Consider the following 19,347-nt stretch of genomic DNA (forward strand, 5'->3'; position numbering starts at 1 on the left):
AGAGTTTTGGATCAGGCCCATTGTTTCCAAAGGAATATTCTTTCTTTTATATTGCATAATTCCAGGATCACTTTACTGAACATCAGTGGTGTGGTCCTGGATATAAACCAGCATGAAAGCATGATCCAAAGCCCATTAAAATTAATGGAAAGTCTCCTCTTGACTTTGCTGAGCTCTGGATCAGAACATCAATGAAAACAGAATTCAACCAACAAGGACAAGTGCAGAGTCCTGCACTTAGGACGGAAGAATCCCATGCACCGCTACAGACTAGGGACCGAATGGCTCGGTAGCAGTTCGGCAGAAAAGGACCTAGGGGTTACAGTGGATGACAAGCTGGATATGAGTCAACAGTGTGCCCTTGTTGCCAAGAAGGCCAACGGCATTTTGGGATGTATAAGTAAGGGCATTGCTAGCAGACCGAGGGACGTGATCGTTCCCCTCTATTCGACATTGGTGAGGCCTCATCTGGAGTACTGTGTCCAGTTTGGGGCCCCACACTACAAGAAGGATGTGGAAAAATTGGAAAGAGTCCAGCGAAGGGCAACAAAAATGATTAGGGGTCTGGAACACATGACTTATGAGGAGAGGCTGAGGGAACTGGGATTGTTTAGTCTGCGGAAGAGAAGAATGAGGGGGGATTTGATAGCTGTTTTCAACTACCTGAAAGGGGGTTCCAAAGAGGATGGATCTAGACTGTTCTCAGTGGTAGCTGATGACAGAACAAGGAGTAATGGTCTCAAGTTGCAGTGGGGGAGGTTTAGGTTGGATATTAGGAAAAATCTTTTTCACTAGGAGGGTGGTGAAACACTGGAATGCGTTACCTAGGGAGGTAGTGGAATCTCCTTCCTTAAAAGTTTTTAAGGTCAGGCTTGACAAAGCCCTGGCTGGGATGATTTAGTTGGGGATTGGTCCTGCTTTGAGCAGGGGGTTGGGCTAGATGACCTCCTGAGGTCCCTTCCAACCCTGATGTTCTATGATTCTGTGAACCAAGTGCCTTCTGAAGATTGGTGCTGGGGAAAAAACAATTTATTTGTGTCACATTAGTAACTCCAGTGCTTAAATTCTTTTATGGAAAAATTGTTGTGTCTGAGGCGATGATGTAAGTGAAGACTGGGATCATTTCAACAAGGGGTGTGGCATTTCCCCATTTTGCAACAAAATGGCAAATGAAATTTAATGGGGATCAATGTAAAGTAATGCACATTGGAAAAAATAACCCCAACTATACGTACAATATGATGGGGACTAATTTAGCTACAACTAATCAGGAGAAAGATCTTGGAGTCATCGTGGATAGTTCTCTGAAGACGTCCATGCAGTGTGCAGCGGCAGTCGAAAAAGCAAATGGGATGTTAGGAATCATTAAAAAAGGGATAGAGAATAAGATGAAGAATATCTTATTGCCGTTATATAAATCCATGGTACGCCCACATCTTGAATACTGTGTACAGATGTGGTCCCCTCATCTCAAAAAAGATATACTGGCATTAGAAAAGGTTCAGAAAAGGGCAACTAAAATGATTAGGGGTTTGGAACGGGTCCCATACGAGGAGAGATTAAAGAGGCTAGGACTTTTCATCTTGGAAAGAGGAGACTAAGGGGGGATATGATAGAGGTATATAAAATCATGAGTGATGGAGAGAAAGTGAATAAGGAAAAGTTATTTACTTGTTCCCATTATATAAGAACTAGGGGCCACCAAATGAAATTAATGGGTAGCAGGTTTAAAACAAATAAAAGGAAGTTCTTCTCCACACAGCGCACAGTCAACCTGTGGAACTCCTTGCTTGAGGAGGTTGTGAAGGCTAGGACTATAACATGGTTTAAAAGAGAACTCGATAAATTCATGGAGGTTAAGTCCATTAATGGCTATTAGCCAGGATGGGTAAGAAATGGTGTTCCTAGGCTCTGTTTGTCAGAGGATGGAGATGGATGGCAGGAGAGAGATCAGTTGATCATTAGCTGTTAGGTTCATTCCCTCTGGGGCACCTGGTATTGGCCACTGTCAGTAGACAGGATACTGGGCTGGATGGACCATTGGTCTGACCCAGTACGCCCATTCTTATGTTCTTATGTTAAAATTGGGGAGAACAGCAAATGTCGCTGTCTATTTGTTTGAGCACACCAATTTTCTTTGTGTGTGTGAAACAAGCAAATGTATACAGGCCTTAGTACCTGATCCTTCAATGAGAGGAATGCAGGCAGATACCTACGCCCACACACAGCTCCACACTGAAGTCAGGATCTGCACAGACCCACCTACAAAATTGTGGCTTCAGTGTATAACTGTTTATCACAGCATATCTTTGGTTTTCATTTCCCATGTATAGTTATAGTGTGTGTAAAATTTACCTCTTTTAAGGAAGCACTGCTATTTTTCAGATATCTGCCTAAAACACTGTGTTAGAGAACTAATACAAGTGGGGTTTTTTATGACCAATTCTGTGTGCTGTTGGAATGTGAAGAATAACCACGGCCCATTTGCAAAGATTCTTTCCATAGAAAAGACTATATATTGTCTGGGAGCTAGTCCAGGCACTGACATTATCATTAGCTCAGCAGTCTACAATATATTCTCCGGGAGATACTTGGAACAAGCATTATTAATGCTATCCATCACTAACAAAAAACAAAACAAAAATCATAAATCCAGTAGTGAAAGTGAGCAATGTACATATTTTTCCAGACAAAATCTGAAGACGTATACTGTGTAAATATTCTCATTTTCCAGAATTTCACTTTACCGTTTGACCTGCAGAGTATTAAAAAACAAAAGCCCACACCCCTTACATCTTGCTTTCAGCTGCACTCAAGGTGCTCTGACTCAATGGCCAAATATTTAATTGTGTGTGTGTGTGTGTGTATAAAACTTACTGTAGGATCTTTGCCAGCCATTTTGCACTCTTCAACTTTGATTGCTGATGCTGGCCAGAAAATCTATTTGGAAAGAAATAATAATTTAAGGAACTACATAGTTTTAGTTGAATATATACAACATTCATCACCCCATCTAGTTTATGCTAACAGGTTTCCTTCAAGTATTTCTGAGTTCACAAAGTCAATATTTTTACAGATTTCATACCTTTTTTGCTAGGGAAAAATATTTCTGCCACATATTTTTCTGACAGAAATCCAGTTTAAACAGTAAAGAGAGTTTTACTTTTCCCTACAAGTCTGGATTAGGCATGCATCAGTTTAAAACATAGGCCCTGAAAAAACTGTTGCTTTTATTCTTTTATAAAAGTTTATTTTTACATAAAAACAATGGTAAATGAGCGCTTTGTATTTTAGGATGCAATATTGAAAATAATGGGCCAGATCCTCAGCTGTAATAAATTAGTGTAGCTTCCTTGAAATCAATGGAGACAAGCTGATTTATACTAGCTGAGTATCTAGCCTAAAGTTTGCTGCTCCAGTTAAGGATTAGTTAACCAACCTGGACAAACTGCAAACCCCTCTGAACTTTTTCTATTCTGTACAACTGAACAAAAGAATTTTAGGATTAAAACTTTTCTGAGGTTCTGAAATCTTTGGATACCGGATACATTTTTATTAATATCCCTATGCTACTTCCAGGGATGGTCCATGACTTGAAATCGGAAGTGCTGAAATACAGCAAGAAAGGCTGTTATTACAGTGTTTCTCTTTTGGAAGCAGAAGCAGAAGTGCTGGATATCTCATGAGAAAATGTGTTCTCTTAAAATTTCCAGCTGAATTTAGCAGAATCTGGAGTTATAGATAACTTTCAGATAAGCACCTTAAGATCTGAATGCTTATCCAAACCATACTCAAACTCTGATTTTTTTTTTTAAAGTTCATCCATCATTAACTCTGATCTTGAAACAGAAAAGGCAGTAATAGAGAAACATTCTCTATACTCTTCATAGGTGGGTTAGGCTGATAAGGAAAAGTAAATCAGAATTCTGTCTCAAGATACCACTAGCAATATCATAACAATAAAAAGAGAATTGTGATGACAGACTTGAGTCTAAATGTATTTAGCTGATGGTTCATTTCTGTGCATCTTTCCTATATTAAAAATGTTATTATTTCAATAGATGTTTTAGTGATATTTAAGCAAATGAATCGCAACATAAAAGAGATCACGTTAAACAGAATCTCCCAGGTGACATAAGAGTAGCAAAATTCAGCCACTATAAAGAAAGATTAAGTAGCAATCCTGCAGACACTGGATAAATTCCAGTTTGGAGCAGCCTAATATTGGGTGGTCATGTGACCTGTCAGAACTGTATGGGGATATTTTTTTGCTTTTGTTTGGTTGTTTTTATTTTTGTTTTGCTCTATATGGGTATATTTAAGTAAACCCTGACTCTGGTTTACATTTTACTATTACAGTGCATTGCAACATTAGTTTGTAAAGCATACTGCTTGCATGCACGCATATCATATATCTATCTATCTATCTACACATCCACCCAAACACTTCACAGAATAAATAACAGCAGTTTGAGAGAAGACTGACATACACAGAAAAAGAAAGAAAACAGGTTTTCAGATGAGTTTTGCAGTGGGGTTTAATCAGTGTGGCAGTACAATAAGGCTGTTCCAGATAGTACAAGCCTTTAGTACCAACGGAGATTATAAATTATGTGGAGGTACAGTAAAAAGATGGATGCTGGACTAAAGGATCAGATGAGATTCATAGATTCCAAAGCCAGACGGACCACTGTGATCATCTAGCCTGACCTCCTGTATAACACAGGCCACAGAACTTCCCTAAAATAATTCCTAGAGCAGATCTTTTTTTAAAAAAAATCCAATCTTGATTTTAAATTTGCCCGTGATGCCAACTCTCACTTTTAAAAATTCACACCTAATTTCCAGTCTGAATTTATCTAGCTTCAACTTCCAGCCATTGGATTGTGTTATACCTTTCCCTGTCAGACTGAAGACCCCATTATTACATATAAAAAGAAAAGGAGTACTTGTGGCACCTTTGAGACTAACCAATTTATTTGAGCATAAGCTTTCCTGAGCTACAGCTCACTTCATCGTGAATGCATCTGATGAAGTGAGCTGTAGCTCACGAAAGCTCATGCTCAAATAAATCGGTTAGTCTCAAAGGTGCCACAAGTACTCCTTTTCTTTTTGCGAATACAGACTAACATGGCCGCTACTCTGAAACCTATTATTAAATATGTGTTCTTTATCAGAGAGAAAAGATCTGTTAAGTATATTTTACAGAAATCTGAATTTGAACAGGTTCTGAAGTAAAACAGAAGCCTTTGGAGGTTTCCAAACACTGGAATGATGTCACAGCATTTTCCATACAGCTGAAGGAGAAGGCATGAACATTTTGCACATGCTAGAATATAGAGAGCAGATACATGAGGTGGCCTGAGGAAAGAGTGTTACAATAACTGAAAGGAGAGGACGGTATGGAGGGGGACCGCAATGGAGACAGGATTAGCGTTATGTCTCTGAAACTAGGAATGTATTACTCCCCTATGATACAAAAATGGGAGGGATTATAAAACAGAAGCAAAAAAGTTCAGAGGAGAGACTTCAGCTATGGGACTTTCTTTATCGTAGGAAAATAAAACAAACCTAGTCTAAGATTAAAGACAGCTTCATCCTATTCATTTCCCTCGCATAGCCTGAAAAAGGAGACAGTTACAAAAATATATCCTCAAGCTGCTTACAAGGTTCTTTTAAAGCTGCAGCTTTGAATACTCTCAAATCTTTGAGGGGAGTGGAAATTTTACATCAGTCACCTAATACAAGGTGCTCCTTATGAGACTGAGCCACCATGCAAATGACTCAAAAACAAGTAAACAGGTTGAATGAAATGTTTTGAGCCATTTTAAAGTTTTGTTCATCTCATGTTACACATCAAACAAGTACTAACTGTTCAATGAGGTGTGGATTTAGACTTCTGCCTACTGCTGGTCTAATGAAACACACATTTTTTTCCCTTAAAAAAAGGCATGCAGTAAAATGATATTGGGTTCTGGAAGAACTTTTGAACTTACACTCAGAGGGTCCTGGCTTATATTATTAATATTCAAAGACAAAATGTGATCTTTGCTGCCCACATAGATCCGGTCCTGATCTTCATCCATTAATAATATCCTGTAATCGAGTGGGTGGTGGGATATATGGTAATATTCAGAGGTCTTGGTTTCCTGCAGCTCTGTAACAGTGAGTACCACAAGTTAGCAAAGGCATTCAGTTGCTTTTCTTGGTTTTATAATTGCATCTTATTTGAAATAAAAGACCCTTTAAATATAAGTGTAGCTAATAACAACAGAAAAAATTATATCAAGCTGTTGGCAATAAAGCTAGTGTTCAGTTAAAACCAATTTTCCTTTCCAAGTTTAAGTGAATAGTATTTACAGGGTAAGTAAGAGTCAGTCATTGATTTATCCATTCAGCTAATGAACTCCACTATTTTAATGGATGTTATTATTTACAGCTTTAGCTTTTAAGGCAGATTATTTATAAAATTAAAGAATGGACTCAATACATTATAAAGTTTATGACTGAAGACAATCAATAAAAGCTACATAAACACATTTCAGTTACTTTTCCTAACAGAGGATTTCACTGAGAATGGCTGCCTATATATTTTCAAGGGGAAGTTGCTTTTTTTTTTTTTTTGACAAAATTAATTATTCTCCTAATTCCCCATAATGAATTTTAATTACTTTTGACAGGCTATGGTTAGTTTCAAAGAAAATCTAATTATGAAATCAAACTCAAATAGGCAATTTTCTTTCTTTTTTTTTAATGGGACGGGAGCTATTGTGTCACCCTTTTACGTTGAACTCATCTGTTTATTCAGATAAACTCCACTCGGGTCCCTCCTGAAGTAAATGGCAAAACTCTCATTGCCTTCAGTGGTGCACACTCATGCCCATTACAGGAACAACACAAGCATTTGCAATGCTTACAACTCTACACCACCTTGCCAATGCTCTTCTGTTCTGGAGAGACAACTGCTGTAAGAAGATAGAGACAAGGTAGGTGAGGTCATATCTTTTGTTGCACCAAGTTCTGTTAGTGAAAGTTACATGCTGTGTAGCTTGAATGTTTGCCGCTTTCAACAACAGAACTTGGCCCAGGAAAAGATATTACCTCACCTATCTTGTCTCTCTCATAGTTAGGGACTAACACAATTACAACACTGCCAACAACATAAGAAGATAAGCCTTCCTCTCCTTACTCAGCCAATCTTTGGCCTCCACTTCAATTATTTTATTTTTCATTGTAAAGTAGGGGATATATGTTTAACAGTTGAGAAGGGAAATTGAAGCTTTAAAAAGTAAAAGAACCTATTCTGAATACCTAAAATGATGTACTTATACCATAAGCACATTATTTTCAGAGGTGCTGGGTACCCACAGTTCCAAGTGAAGTCAATGATGGCTGCAGGTGGACAGGACCTCTGAAAATGAAGCCCTATTTGCCCAATCCTGCAAACCTTATTCATACAATTCAAGACAAAGTCCGTTGCCCTCACTCAGAGCCAGATCTTTATTTGGATTAAAGTGGTGTAACTCCATTAACATAATTGGATCTATGCCTATTTACTCCAGATAGAGACCTGGTTCTCAGTTTTTGCTCAGCACTCTTGCAATCTCTAACAAGAGCTTTGCCTGAATAATGATTGAGTAAGGGCTCCTGGATCTGTCCTTTAGCCCTTACTGCTGCAACCAGTCAGCGTGAATCAATGGGGCTATAATACAGCTGGTCAGAAAGCCAAAAATATTTTGGTTTTCAGATTTTTTGGGGGTTGTCAAAAAGTTGAAATTTTCTGCAGAAAGTAGACACTACATAGAATTTTTTTGTTGAGTTCAAAATTACGATTTTCCATTGAAAACAGTTTTGATGGTAAATTTTCCACAAGCTCTAGATTGTTCATGTGAGCAAATGTTTCGGAGTTTGGCCCTCCATACATGTATTGCAGATATAAGTATAGAGAATCAAGCTAACTAGAAAAGATTTGCATTATCACATTAACTCTGATAGACAATAGCTCATGCCCATTTAATTCTCATTGTGTTTAGCCAGTAACCTTGGAGACAATGGGGCAGATCCTCTTCTGGTGTAAGTTAGCAACTTCAATGCAGCTGTGACAACTTACAGAAGTCAAGTGTCTCTCCAGTGTATATATTGTAATATTAAAAATAGTACTATTCATAAGTAAGATTTGAACTCCTTGCTTCATAGCTTAAATAAAGGTGGCTCTCATAACCATATATTAAAATTGTTCATGTCGCGTAGGTGAAATCCACAAATTTACTTTTAATTCCCTTGGAAAATCCATTCTCTTTTTCCATTTTTCATCCAAAATTCCTCTGTGTAAACTTTAATGGTTGGCTTTTCCAAGACGCATAAGGGAAATAGGTGCCCAAATCCCAAAATTAAACTCCCATAGGCTCCTTTGAAATTCTCAGGCTCACCTTTCAAACAGATTATGGAAGTTTCATTCTCATTAAGCCTTTTGATTACTTTAATCATCATATTGAGTTTGCTTTGCTGCAGTAAGGTAAAACTAAATCTTCTCACCAATCATACTATCAGAGCTGAGCTATAGCTCAATCACACAGAGGTACCCAATAAAATATCACACTCCTCTGCTATGCTAAATTACTGTGCTCTATGATATCACTCCCAAAGGCAAGTATATACTATAGCATCAGTGAGTCAGTATGTCTGAATTTACAAATTTCCCATTAATGATACATTTTAGAGTAGTCAGAGATGTCACGAATGGTATCATGATGAGTCAGGGTGGTAATGACTGCTTTCAAGGAAGGGTCCCAGGAACCAATGAACATGTCCTTTCCATGGTTCTCATGCTTATATTAGGAGATATCTATATTTTCCTGTGATCAAGCTCTGTTTCAGCACTGTCCTTATTACAAGGCATAAGGTTACAGGCAAAAGCAGTGGAAGTGGAGAGCGAAAGAGCTACTCTGTTTCAAACAGGTCACTGGTTGGAAGGATATCACAGGACACTACCCTATCCTATGTAAGCAAAGTCTGAATGAGTTCTCCCCTGACATCTAGTGGTGAGCAGTGGAAAAGGACTTCAGGAGCTGATCTCGTTTGCATGGACACACCCACCCTGCCTAGGTGCTCAGCATGATGGGACTGCTTGCCCAAATGATCACGTGTGCCTGGTGTTGGATCCCCAGTCTCCTTGTTATTGGGGCAGGAGTAATAAGGCGTTGTTATCCTTGTTGTGTGAACCAGCGGCAGCAGAACTGTACCTGGCATACTCTCTGATAGAAGGACTAGCCGGGTGGTTGGTGAAGAGGTGTGGCCAGCAGAGTGGCTGGCGGAGAGGGCCAGACCGGAGCCTGGCAGAGAGGTGCAGCAACTGCCCAGCGGGGTGATGAGCGAGTGCCTGAGCAGTGGAGCATGTGAGGTGCCTCGTTACCCCCACTTCCACCCAGGGTAGGAGGTGAACTCTGCGGATGAACCTCTGGACTCTGGGGCTGCACTGGCCAAGGACAGCAACTGTGAGTGGAGTGCAGAGAAAGAATATGCACATTAAAGGGCTTTTGGGTTGCTTGACTTAAGAACCTGAGGGGAAAAGGACACTGCCCAACCTACTTGTCGGTGGGTCTTTTGCTCATGGTTTGTGTTTATGAATCCTAGTTGTGGTGTTTTCCCAAATTAATGCTTAGTTACTTCCCTCATTTTATTAAAAGTTTTTGCTACACTCAGACTCTATGCTTGCGAGAGGGAAAGTATTGCCTCTTCGAGGCACCCAGGGGGTGGTGTGTAATTGTCCCAGGTCACTGGGTGGGGGCTTAAGCCGGTTTTCTGTTGTATTGTTGAAAAGAAACCCCTAGATACTGAACCCGGCCCTTGTTGCTGCTAGCGTCACCTGGCAGAAGGGTTACATTTACAAAGAAGTCAGAGGCATTCACAAGTGGGAAAGGAAAGACCCTCCTTGTGGTAAAACACCATCACAAGAGATACATACAAGCTTGTTACTTGTACTTCCTTTGGGCTGAGGCCTAAGAATGAATCACAGGCCTCCTGTGGGTTTTTGTCAGGTGGGGAGGAATTCATGGTTCCACACACTGTCTTTTGACATAACAAAATTTGACTTAATGAAGTGTGCTACTACCTGGAAACTATTATTTTGAAACCTCAGTGACGGAAAGACACTATAACAGTGGTGGGCAAACTGTGGCCCACGGGCTGCATGCGGCCCACCAGGGTACTCTGTGGGCCATGAAACATTTTGCTTATGTTGACCATCAGCAGGGACAGCTCCCCGGAGCTCCCAGTGGCTGCGGTTTGCCGTTCCCAGCCACTGGGAGCTGCAGGAAGCGGTGGGCTGCAGGAACGTGCTGGCCACCGCTTCCTGCAGCTCCCATTGGCCAGGAACGGTGAACCGCGGCCACTGGGAGCTGCGGGGGGCCTTCCCTGTAGATGGTCAACGTCAGCAAAATGTCTTGCAGCCTGCAATCAGATTACCCTGATGGGTCACAGATTGCCCACCCACTGCACTATAATGTCTTCCATGCTCCCTTCCCATCCTCCCACTATTTCATAAGGAAAACCTCTTAGAAGAACAGGATCTTTTATCTGAAATTATCAGGTTTATACATTTATTGACCTTCAAACTAAACCCAGTTGCTTGCCTTGGGAATTTGGGAATTCAACCAACATCCCCAAAGCAGTAAACTCTGCATGTAGAATGAGACCCCAGCAAGTTAAGCCTCTTAGCACTTTGTGAGTATTTAATATTTTTGTATGGCAATCAAAATAAAGGTTATAATTTATTCCATGTGTAAATAACTTCTGGCTGTAACCACACAAGAGTAACCTTTGTTCCCTCTGTTAAATAGGTCAGTGAGTTTGGTCTTGGCTTTCATGATTAAATCAATACCAATCTGATTCACACACTTAGAAATCTGATCTTAAAAACAGATTATTTAGCCCTCTTTCCTTTAACAAACAACAAAACGTTCAGTGAACTCTCTCCCCAGAACCATATACTATTCTGGGCTTTTGGGAAACTCCAAAAGTTGACAGTTATCTTGCATTAAGAATGTATGAGTTCTAGGCTATACTGCAGATACCCTTGTATCTGCCTCACTAAATGACTCTCTCCAGAAAGTTTTTCTGTTAAAAGCAGAGGAAATGAAGGACAGAAGATGAAAATGAGTGGTATGTGCATACATTCTGAGTTTCAGGATATGCACTGTATTATTCTTTTTTAACAGTGAATTAAGGGATACCTGGATTACCAGTCCTGGAATGTGCAGTGCTCTATTTATTCACAGATAGATACAGCATGGGCAGGCCCTCTTGAGACAGGGCTGGTTCCAGTATATATGGGTACTCTCTGAAGCTATCCATTTGGAAGCCCTTGCAGTAAAGCACAAAGGACAATTAGTGACTTCCTTTCCTCTCCAGTCTCAGCAAGCATGTGCATGAGGAAGCCTCGAGCACATGCCCAGCGTTGAAAAAACATCTGTTTGTGAAAGAAATTAGGGGAAGAATGGATATAGGAGGGGGAGACCTGCGACACGCCTCATCCTCAGGCCACAATAAAGTGGAAAAATCCTGACTCCCCAAAAGGCTCATTCTATCATCCCTACACATTACTCATTCTGCCCAACCCACCGTCCACTCTGTTTCATCAGCAAAGAGTGAAGCTGAATGCAGGTTAAGTTGAACCAGAGGAACAAGCAGAACTCTCTGTCCATGTGGCTTAGTTGCTTCCAGCCTAACCCTATCTGTGCCCTGTATCCCGAGTGCCCTGTCAATGACAGCCGCTCCATGGAACATGGGCTCTTCTTATCTGACTCCAATTACACTGATCATGATACTTCTCCCCTGTTTTACCAACATTTTAATATATACCTTAAAAACAAAGAATTGATACCCGGACCCCCACAACTGTGTTCCTTTGGCCAGAGATTGCCAGCACATAGCTGAATTGGAGCCTCATCTTTACCACAGACTAAGTTGGTTATGTAGTCTTTGAGATAGTTTGGTCTCCCCAACAGGCAACCTTGCCGGGAGTGACCCAGCTCTGACTACCTATTACCTGTGTCCTTGTCTAGCCAACTACCTCTATGGAGTCTCTTCCCTCCCTGTGGGGTTGGTGTGTGGCTAATTGTCTTTCCTCTCCATTCTGTGATGACCTCTGTATTTCTTTAGGCTCTCTCTGGGTGTTGTGTCTACTGGCTCATCTTTTCTGCTCCTTGGGATCACTTGTCTCTCTTGCATAATCACCTCATATGCTCTGGGTACCACTGCATCCCTCATGACTCCTTTAGTCCACTCCTTGTCATGTCTCTCTAATGACTGGATCCTCACAGGAGTGCTCATCTTCTGGGATGGCAAGTCCTTGTCTGACCTATCATACGCTAGTGCCTGCTTTCTCTGATTGTTGGCCATTTCCTCTTGGCATTCCCATCCTTCTGGCTGCAACAAGTCTCCTCTCATTGGTAGCAGGGTTTTGGTCCTTTGTCCCCTTAGTGCCTGTGTTCGACTGTTTTGTCACCCCTGTTGTGGGATATTTTATGTGACAAAAATGGTAACCAGGGATATGAACCAGAGGAAACAATCTCGTGTAACAGTCTTTTTGCTGTTTTCACAGCTGATTCCACTTTCTCATTAATCTGAGAATATGCTGAAGAGGAGGTGTGGTGGTCAAACTCTCATTTTCATGCAAATTCCTTGAATTCTTCTGAGGCAAATTGGTGTCTGTTATTGCTGAATACCAAGTCCAGAATACCATATCTTTCAAAGTGGGCCTTCGGTTTACCAATCACTGACTTGCTTCTTGTATTAGGCAAGGTATTTTTATTAATAGCGCACTGTAATCAACTACTTGAAGGTAAATAAATCCACTCCCACCTTTTGCCATGGATAGGTCAGCAGCTCACAGAATTGTAGGCTGGAAGGAACCTCGAGAGGTCTTCTGGTCCAGTCCCCTGCACTCAAGGCAGGACTAAGTAATATCTAGACCATCCCTGACAGGTGCTTGTCTAACCTGCTTTTAAAAATCTCCAGTGACGGAGATTCCACAACTTCCCTAGGCAATTTATTCCAGTATATTCCTCACAAGCTTAACTACCCTGACAGTTAGGAATTTTTTCCTAATATCTAGTCTAAACTGCCCTTGCTGCAATTTAAACCCATTGCTTCTTGTCCTATCCTCAGAGGATAAAGAGAACATTTTTTCTCTCTCCTCTTTATAACAGCTTTTTTATGTACTTGAAAATTATTATGTGTCTTCCCCCCACAGAGTCTTCTCTTCTCCAGACTAAAAAACTCAATTTTTTCCATCTTCCCTCACAGGCCATGCTTTCTAGACCTTTCATAATTTTTTTTGCTCTTCTCTGAACTTTCTCCAGTGTGTCCACATCTTTCCTGAAATGTGGCACCCAGAACTGGACAAAATACTCCAGTTGAGGCCTAATCAGCGTGGAGTAGAGGGGAAGAATTACTTCTCGTGTCTTGCTTACAACACGCCTGCTAATACATCCCAGAATGATGTTTGCATTTTTTTTTGCATCAGTGTTACACTGTGGACTCATATTTAGCTTGTGATCCACTCATTACCTCATGTGGCAACAGAGTCTCTCTCTGCTGATGGTTATCACAAAACCAGTAGGTGTCACACTTCTCTGAAGGAGTGGAGTTATATATTCATTCCCAGCCAGTAAAACCACTCTCAAGCCCATCTAAGACAGCAGTCAGTGCCCAGATGTGAGGTGTGTATTTTTTGCCTTATATTATTACATAATGAGGTCGGGACAACAGCTCTCTTTTCTCAAAATGTGATTCCATCTTGTACATTCAGCTCATCTTTAATTTGAAAATATGGTTCTGCTCCTACCAGCAGTTGGCCTTTGTCTTCTGGATACCATGTTAGGATAGCTCTTTTGACTGCCTGTAGTTGAGTATCTTTCTCCGAAGCCTCTGATTTCCATTAGTTTTGTTACTGAAAGTGGAAGATAGTGCTGCATGTTAATGGGATCAATGTTCTGATCCCCTTCCCCCAGCTTGCCAATACTGGGTATATTTGCCCTGCTCAGGGTGTCAGCTAACATCAGTAAGCATCCTGGAAAATCTCTGATCTCTACCTGGTACCACTGGAGGCGTGTCAACATGAGGTGCAATTTCTTTGGAGCACTAAGAAGGGGCTTTGCCAGGATTGTCCCTAGGGATTGAGGTCTGATTGCACTATTACTGAGTGGCCATAGGTATTTTGATGGAATCACTCTACTCCAAATACCAGAACCAGAAGCTCTTTTTATTTTCTATTTGGGCACATCTCTGTCAGGTTCTGGCAGGACTCATCTGTGATAAGCAACCTGCTGCTCCTGTAGAAGAACCACACCCAATCCTTTCTCCTTTGAAGCACACTGGAATGGCAGTGGCACATCTGGCTCGCAATAATTCACGACAGGGGCATCCGCTATCATTTGTCTGAGCATGTGAAATGCCTGCCTTTGGGGACCTGCTCAGCTTTATTCAGCAACCCTCCTTGTGAGCTGACACATGGGTTCTGCAACTGCAGCCAGCTGTGGACAGGACTTTCAATGATAACTGATCATTCCTACGAAGCGCTGTACCTCTTTCACATCCACTGGAGCTGGCATGTCTTTGACTGCCTTGAGCATACTGGGATCTGATTTCAGTCTCTCTCTGCTGTGAGTAGATGTCCAATGTACATCACCTCCTGCTGAATTGAATTTTTTCTGGGTTCTGTTTTATGTTCTTGTTCCTGCATCGCTGTAGAAAACCATGTAGTTTTCTGTCATGGTCTCATTCAGCTTCTGTATCATTACTCCTTTCACAAACAATGAGGATATAATCAGTTATTTTCGCTCCAGGCAGCCCTTCCAGCTCTTGGATGAAGATGCTGGACTTTTTATCATGTGCCAAAATCAATTCCTCACATCACACACTGTAAAGATTCTGGTTTGGAAAGTTTGTCAAGATGCAATAACATATGGGAAGTGGGTAGTGGAATTTTTTCAATGCCTGGTTTAGTGGTTTTGGGCTGATACAGATGTGTAATTTGCCTGATGGCTTCTTGACCACCACTATGCTGCTTTCCCAGACTGCAGAGGCCTTACAGGTGCTCTGATACCCATGCTCTGCAGACTTTCAAACTCCTTGTGTACCGGATTATGTACTGCCTCTGGAATTTTCTCTCATGTTAAGCACACAGGGTCCACTGTGGGTCTACTTCCAGTCACTGCTTTGAGGCACTAGTCATCTTTGAAAATATCTCCATATATTCTAAAATAATCTCCATTGCCCATGGGACCTCCCGTTTTGCTTCTTGCACTGCAGCTTAAAATTCTGATATTACATCATGATCAGATACATGATTACTATGGCTGTGTTCTCCATGAGGGGTCTGTGGTGCATCCATCCATCACACACGTCAGTTAGTACCATCTGTTATTTTTCAGATTAGTTACTATGAATTCAGATTTTTCCAATGGGCTGCATTGTGCTCTCATTGTACATTATTAGAGTGAACCTAGTCTTTGTAATGGGTGTGCGTGAGTCCAATTCACTCTGAGGAATTACATTGCAGAAGCTCCCACTATCCACCTGAAATTGTTAACAGGGTGTTTCCCTGTTAACATTGTTGCATGCACAGAAGTTAGTATTGTCCCTGGTTAGTTTCCTGTCCTGACAGCCTAAAGCTGAGATGGTCTTGGAGTCAAGGAGAGAGTGATGATATCATCACCACTGTCTGATGTGCCATTCCGCTCTTGTACAAGTCTGTCTGAATCTTTCTGGCACCTTCCTCTGCTCTTGCACACACTGCAAAAATGGCTCAACTTCCCACATTCCTTGCAATGCTGTCCAAATGCAGGTCCATCTCCTTAACCCACTCATCTGTTCTCCCACAATAAATGCATCTCGCTACAGGTCTGGAACCCTGCCTACGTGAACTGCTTTGCTATTGTCTCACTGTGTGTACTTAGGGGGAGTTGTGCCCCCTAGGGCTTTCATCCTTTCTTTTGAGGCATCTGATGGATGTCCCAAGTCTACGTATCTATCTAATGTGAGATCCCATTCCCAGAGCAGCCACTCCTGCATGTGGTGATGCCGAGTTCCACAGACTATCCTGTCCCGAATCTGGGAGTCTGTCAAGTTTCCAAAGTTGCATGTAACAGCCAGTATGTGTAAGGCAGTACACAGGGGTCTATCCCTTTCCTTTCAGATCTGTACATAGCAAGAAACCTGTATTGCTCCACAGTTTCTTTGTCCGGGGCTCCTAGAGCAGCTGTGAGGCTTGAAGCAGTGGCGAGCCTCAGAGTGGTACAGGGCTCTCTTCACTGTTCACCAGTAAGGTAAAATAACAGTTTTACTTTCCTGCTATTCGCAAAAAGAAAAGGAGTACTTGTGGCACCTTAGAGACTAACCAATTTATTTGAGCATAAGCTTTCATGAGCTACAGCTCACTTCATCGGATGCATACTGTTCCCTGCTATTGTCCTCCCATATAGCCAGGTCTGCATACAGCTCAAACGTCTCCTTCCACTGGGTCCACTGCTGGTCAAGGTTTGTGTCTGCAAAATGGAGGTCTCTGGGTGGCTTCAGATGCTGTCACCATGTTTCATTAGCAAAGAGTGAAGTTGAATGCAGGCTAAGTAGAACAAGTGGAACTTTATTAAACCCTGTGCACTGCTCTGTCCATGTAGGGGAGTTGTTTCCAGAATAACTTCACCCATTCCCGGTTCCCCTGGTGTCCCATCAATAACAGCTCCTCCAGGGAATGGGGGCCCTCTAACGCCAGGTCCCTGAGCATGCCAACCCTCCAGGAATTAAAGATTAATCTTTAATTAAAGATTATGTCATGTGATGAAACCTCCAGGAATACGTCCAACCACAACTGGCAACTCTAAGTTCCACATGGCCCTGAAGACTTGGCAGACAGCAGCATAAGACTATTTCAACTTGTCCCTCCTGGGTCATAGGTCCATATGAGCCAGAGCCCCATCTGTAATTGCAGCTTTGGCAATATTGTCTGACTAGGCCCTGGATGAAGGTACAGCCTTCATCAGTTTAATTTAATCCTTGGTCTACACCAACAAAGGTGCCAGGCAGCATATAATATGTTTTTGTGATATGGCCTCTTGTCTGCTTAGGGAGTGCAATGAAACCAGTTTTTTTTTTCTTGAAGTACCTATTTTAGTAGCATATACCTTTTGCACACAAATCACAAAGGGAGAATGTCTCCATTTGCTTTTGGGGTAATTCTGAGCAGGCGAACAATTTACTATTGATATATAGCACTTTCTCTAATTTCACTTGTCGGCTTTTCCTACATTTCAAAAATGTAAGTGGAATCTGGAATGTTGCCCCAACTATCATTTCTGTGAAATTTCTCCAAGCCTGCAAATAATTTCAGTTTCACAAAGAAATTTTGGTTAAAAGAAAACATGTATTTTTATACGTTTTCCCCTTTATGCTTTGCAGTACTAGATATGAGGTGACTGAACAATGCTTTTAGTAACTTGTTGGGGGATTGACTTGAAAAGTCCCAGATGAGAGACTACAGGCTTCAGACAAAGAGAAAAACAATCATCTTAACTTTTCTTGATCTTCTTCCAGATTTTTCAGTAGAATGACATGAATACATTACTTTTTTGTTTCTGTGTTTGTTTCTTTAGAGTGTCTGCAATATTCCTGGAAGAATATACTATTTATATTATTGATTTTCATCTGGGGCTAAGTACATTCTGAAATGAGTTTAATTTGAGTCTCTTTGCACAGATGAGACAAGGAATAGTTGAATATATAATTCAGGATAGGGTGGTTTTTTTGTTTTTTTCTGCCAAAGACATGTCAACATCTCATTGTCAATATCACATGCATTTAAGTGATCTGTGATGCACAATGCAGATTGCATGAAGAACTTCATTACTGGCTTAGTTAGCTAAGTCAGAAGAAGCCAAAGATACCATTAGAAAAAGATTTTCTCACAACAAAGTTAACAGAGCCCTGCAGTTAACAATATTCAAACCACAGCACAGCATTATGCAGAAGCCTATACAATCATGCTTTTCTGTGATTGTTGTTGAAAGAAAAGTTGAATTTTAATAGCAAAGTAATAGAGTTATAAGCATTGAGACTCACAGGATAAATGCATCCAGTCAGTTCATAAATCTCTTGCTAGGTTTTAAGTGACTTTTTATTTAAAAAGAGAGAGTGAATAAAACAATAAATGGAAATCAGGAAATCACAAGTTAACTCATTAACACGGTCATTTGGGACAAAAGTTCTCTGTCAGTATAGAGCAAAAAAGGAGCCATTGCCAAGAGCCACTGCTTAAATGTATAATTTACATGAAACAAAATTAGTTTCTGTGCTTGGGGTGAAGAATAAATAACATGGAAATGTCCTGCTAGGGAGATAAAAAAATTACCTTGCTTCAATGAGCACTGATTCTCCACTGCCTTGCGCATTTTATAATCATTTATACCTATGCAAGATAAGTATAAAATGGATGTAAAACACTCCCAGATCAGAATGGTAGCATTGTGTACAGGTATCAGTGACAGCTCAAGATATCAATGATTGCACAAACCCTTTGGAGAATTAGGACCCAGAACTAGCTCTAGCAGGTTTGCAAAACAGTCACCTCCGGTAACACAATATGTGTATTAGGGGCAGTACTTTGAGGAACTCTTTGTGAAGGTGACCAGGGGCTGGTAGGGAAAGATGCACCAGATAATTCAGAGGAACAGAGCCTGTACAGTTGGTCTTGAACAGTGCAGTGATATATGCCTTTGGAAGTAATGCATTTCACAAGTCTGTAAGAGGACATGATCATGATAGTTTGATAATCATCAAAGCCGGTAGATTTTAAAATAATTTAAAACAAAAACAAACAAACAATAGAATGGCAACCTAGCTGTAGGAGAGGGAAGTGACTTGCTACTTTAAAGACTAAAGCATGAGGAATTGCCTCTTATGGAGACAGGTTGCTGTTCTATTGTGATTTTTTTCAAAACCATTTTAAAATCTACCAGAACATCAACTCATCTTCAATTTTCTGCTTTAAAGAATAAAGAATGAGGAGAGGTGGATTACAGAGATTTAGATCACTGTCCATTTTGCAGGTCAATTTCTGAGGCATGGTGAAAACATTACTAGAGACAAATACCTTTTCTTGTGTGGGTGGCAATGTGTGGGGAAGCAGCTCTGTGGCACATTCATCAATTCAAGCCATCTAGTAAGGTTAAGTGTGTTTGTATTGCAGCTTTAGAATATGAGGAATGGGCACTATTAAAATGCCTAACATAAATGTTTGATTTACCGATATATTGTTAAGGTGCAATCATGCTACATTCCACAGTACAGACC

The 19,347-nt window shown here is 40.9% G+C and overlaps 1 protein-coding gene across 2 annotated transcripts in view; it reads right to left on the minus strand.

Annotated features, from left to right (window-relative positions):
- SEMA3C (semaphorin 3C) overlaps nucleotides 1-19,347 on the minus strand; it is a 162,342-nt gene that overhangs the window by 60,958 nt on the left and 82,037 nt on the right. For both annotated transcript variants that reach the window (XM_073328628.2, XM_078851163.1), the window contains exons 3-4: nucleotides 5,997-6,157; nucleotides 2,878-2,940 (exon numbers count right to left, since the gene is read on the minus strand). In XM_073328628.2, coding sequence (XP_073184729.1) covers nucleotides 2,878-2,940; nucleotides 5,997-6,157 — 224 coding nt within the window. The remainder of the gene's footprint in view (nucleotides 1-2,877; nucleotides 2,941-5,996; nucleotides 6,158-19,347) is intronic.

This window comes from Lepidochelys kempii, chromosome 1 (assembly GCF_965140285.1).
Source record: "Lepidochelys kempii isolate rLepKem1 chromosome 1, rLepKem1.hap1, whole genome shotgun sequence".
In the NCBI taxonomy this organism is placed as follows: Eukaryota; Metazoa; Chordata; order Testudines; family Cheloniidae; genus Lepidochelys; species Lepidochelys kempii.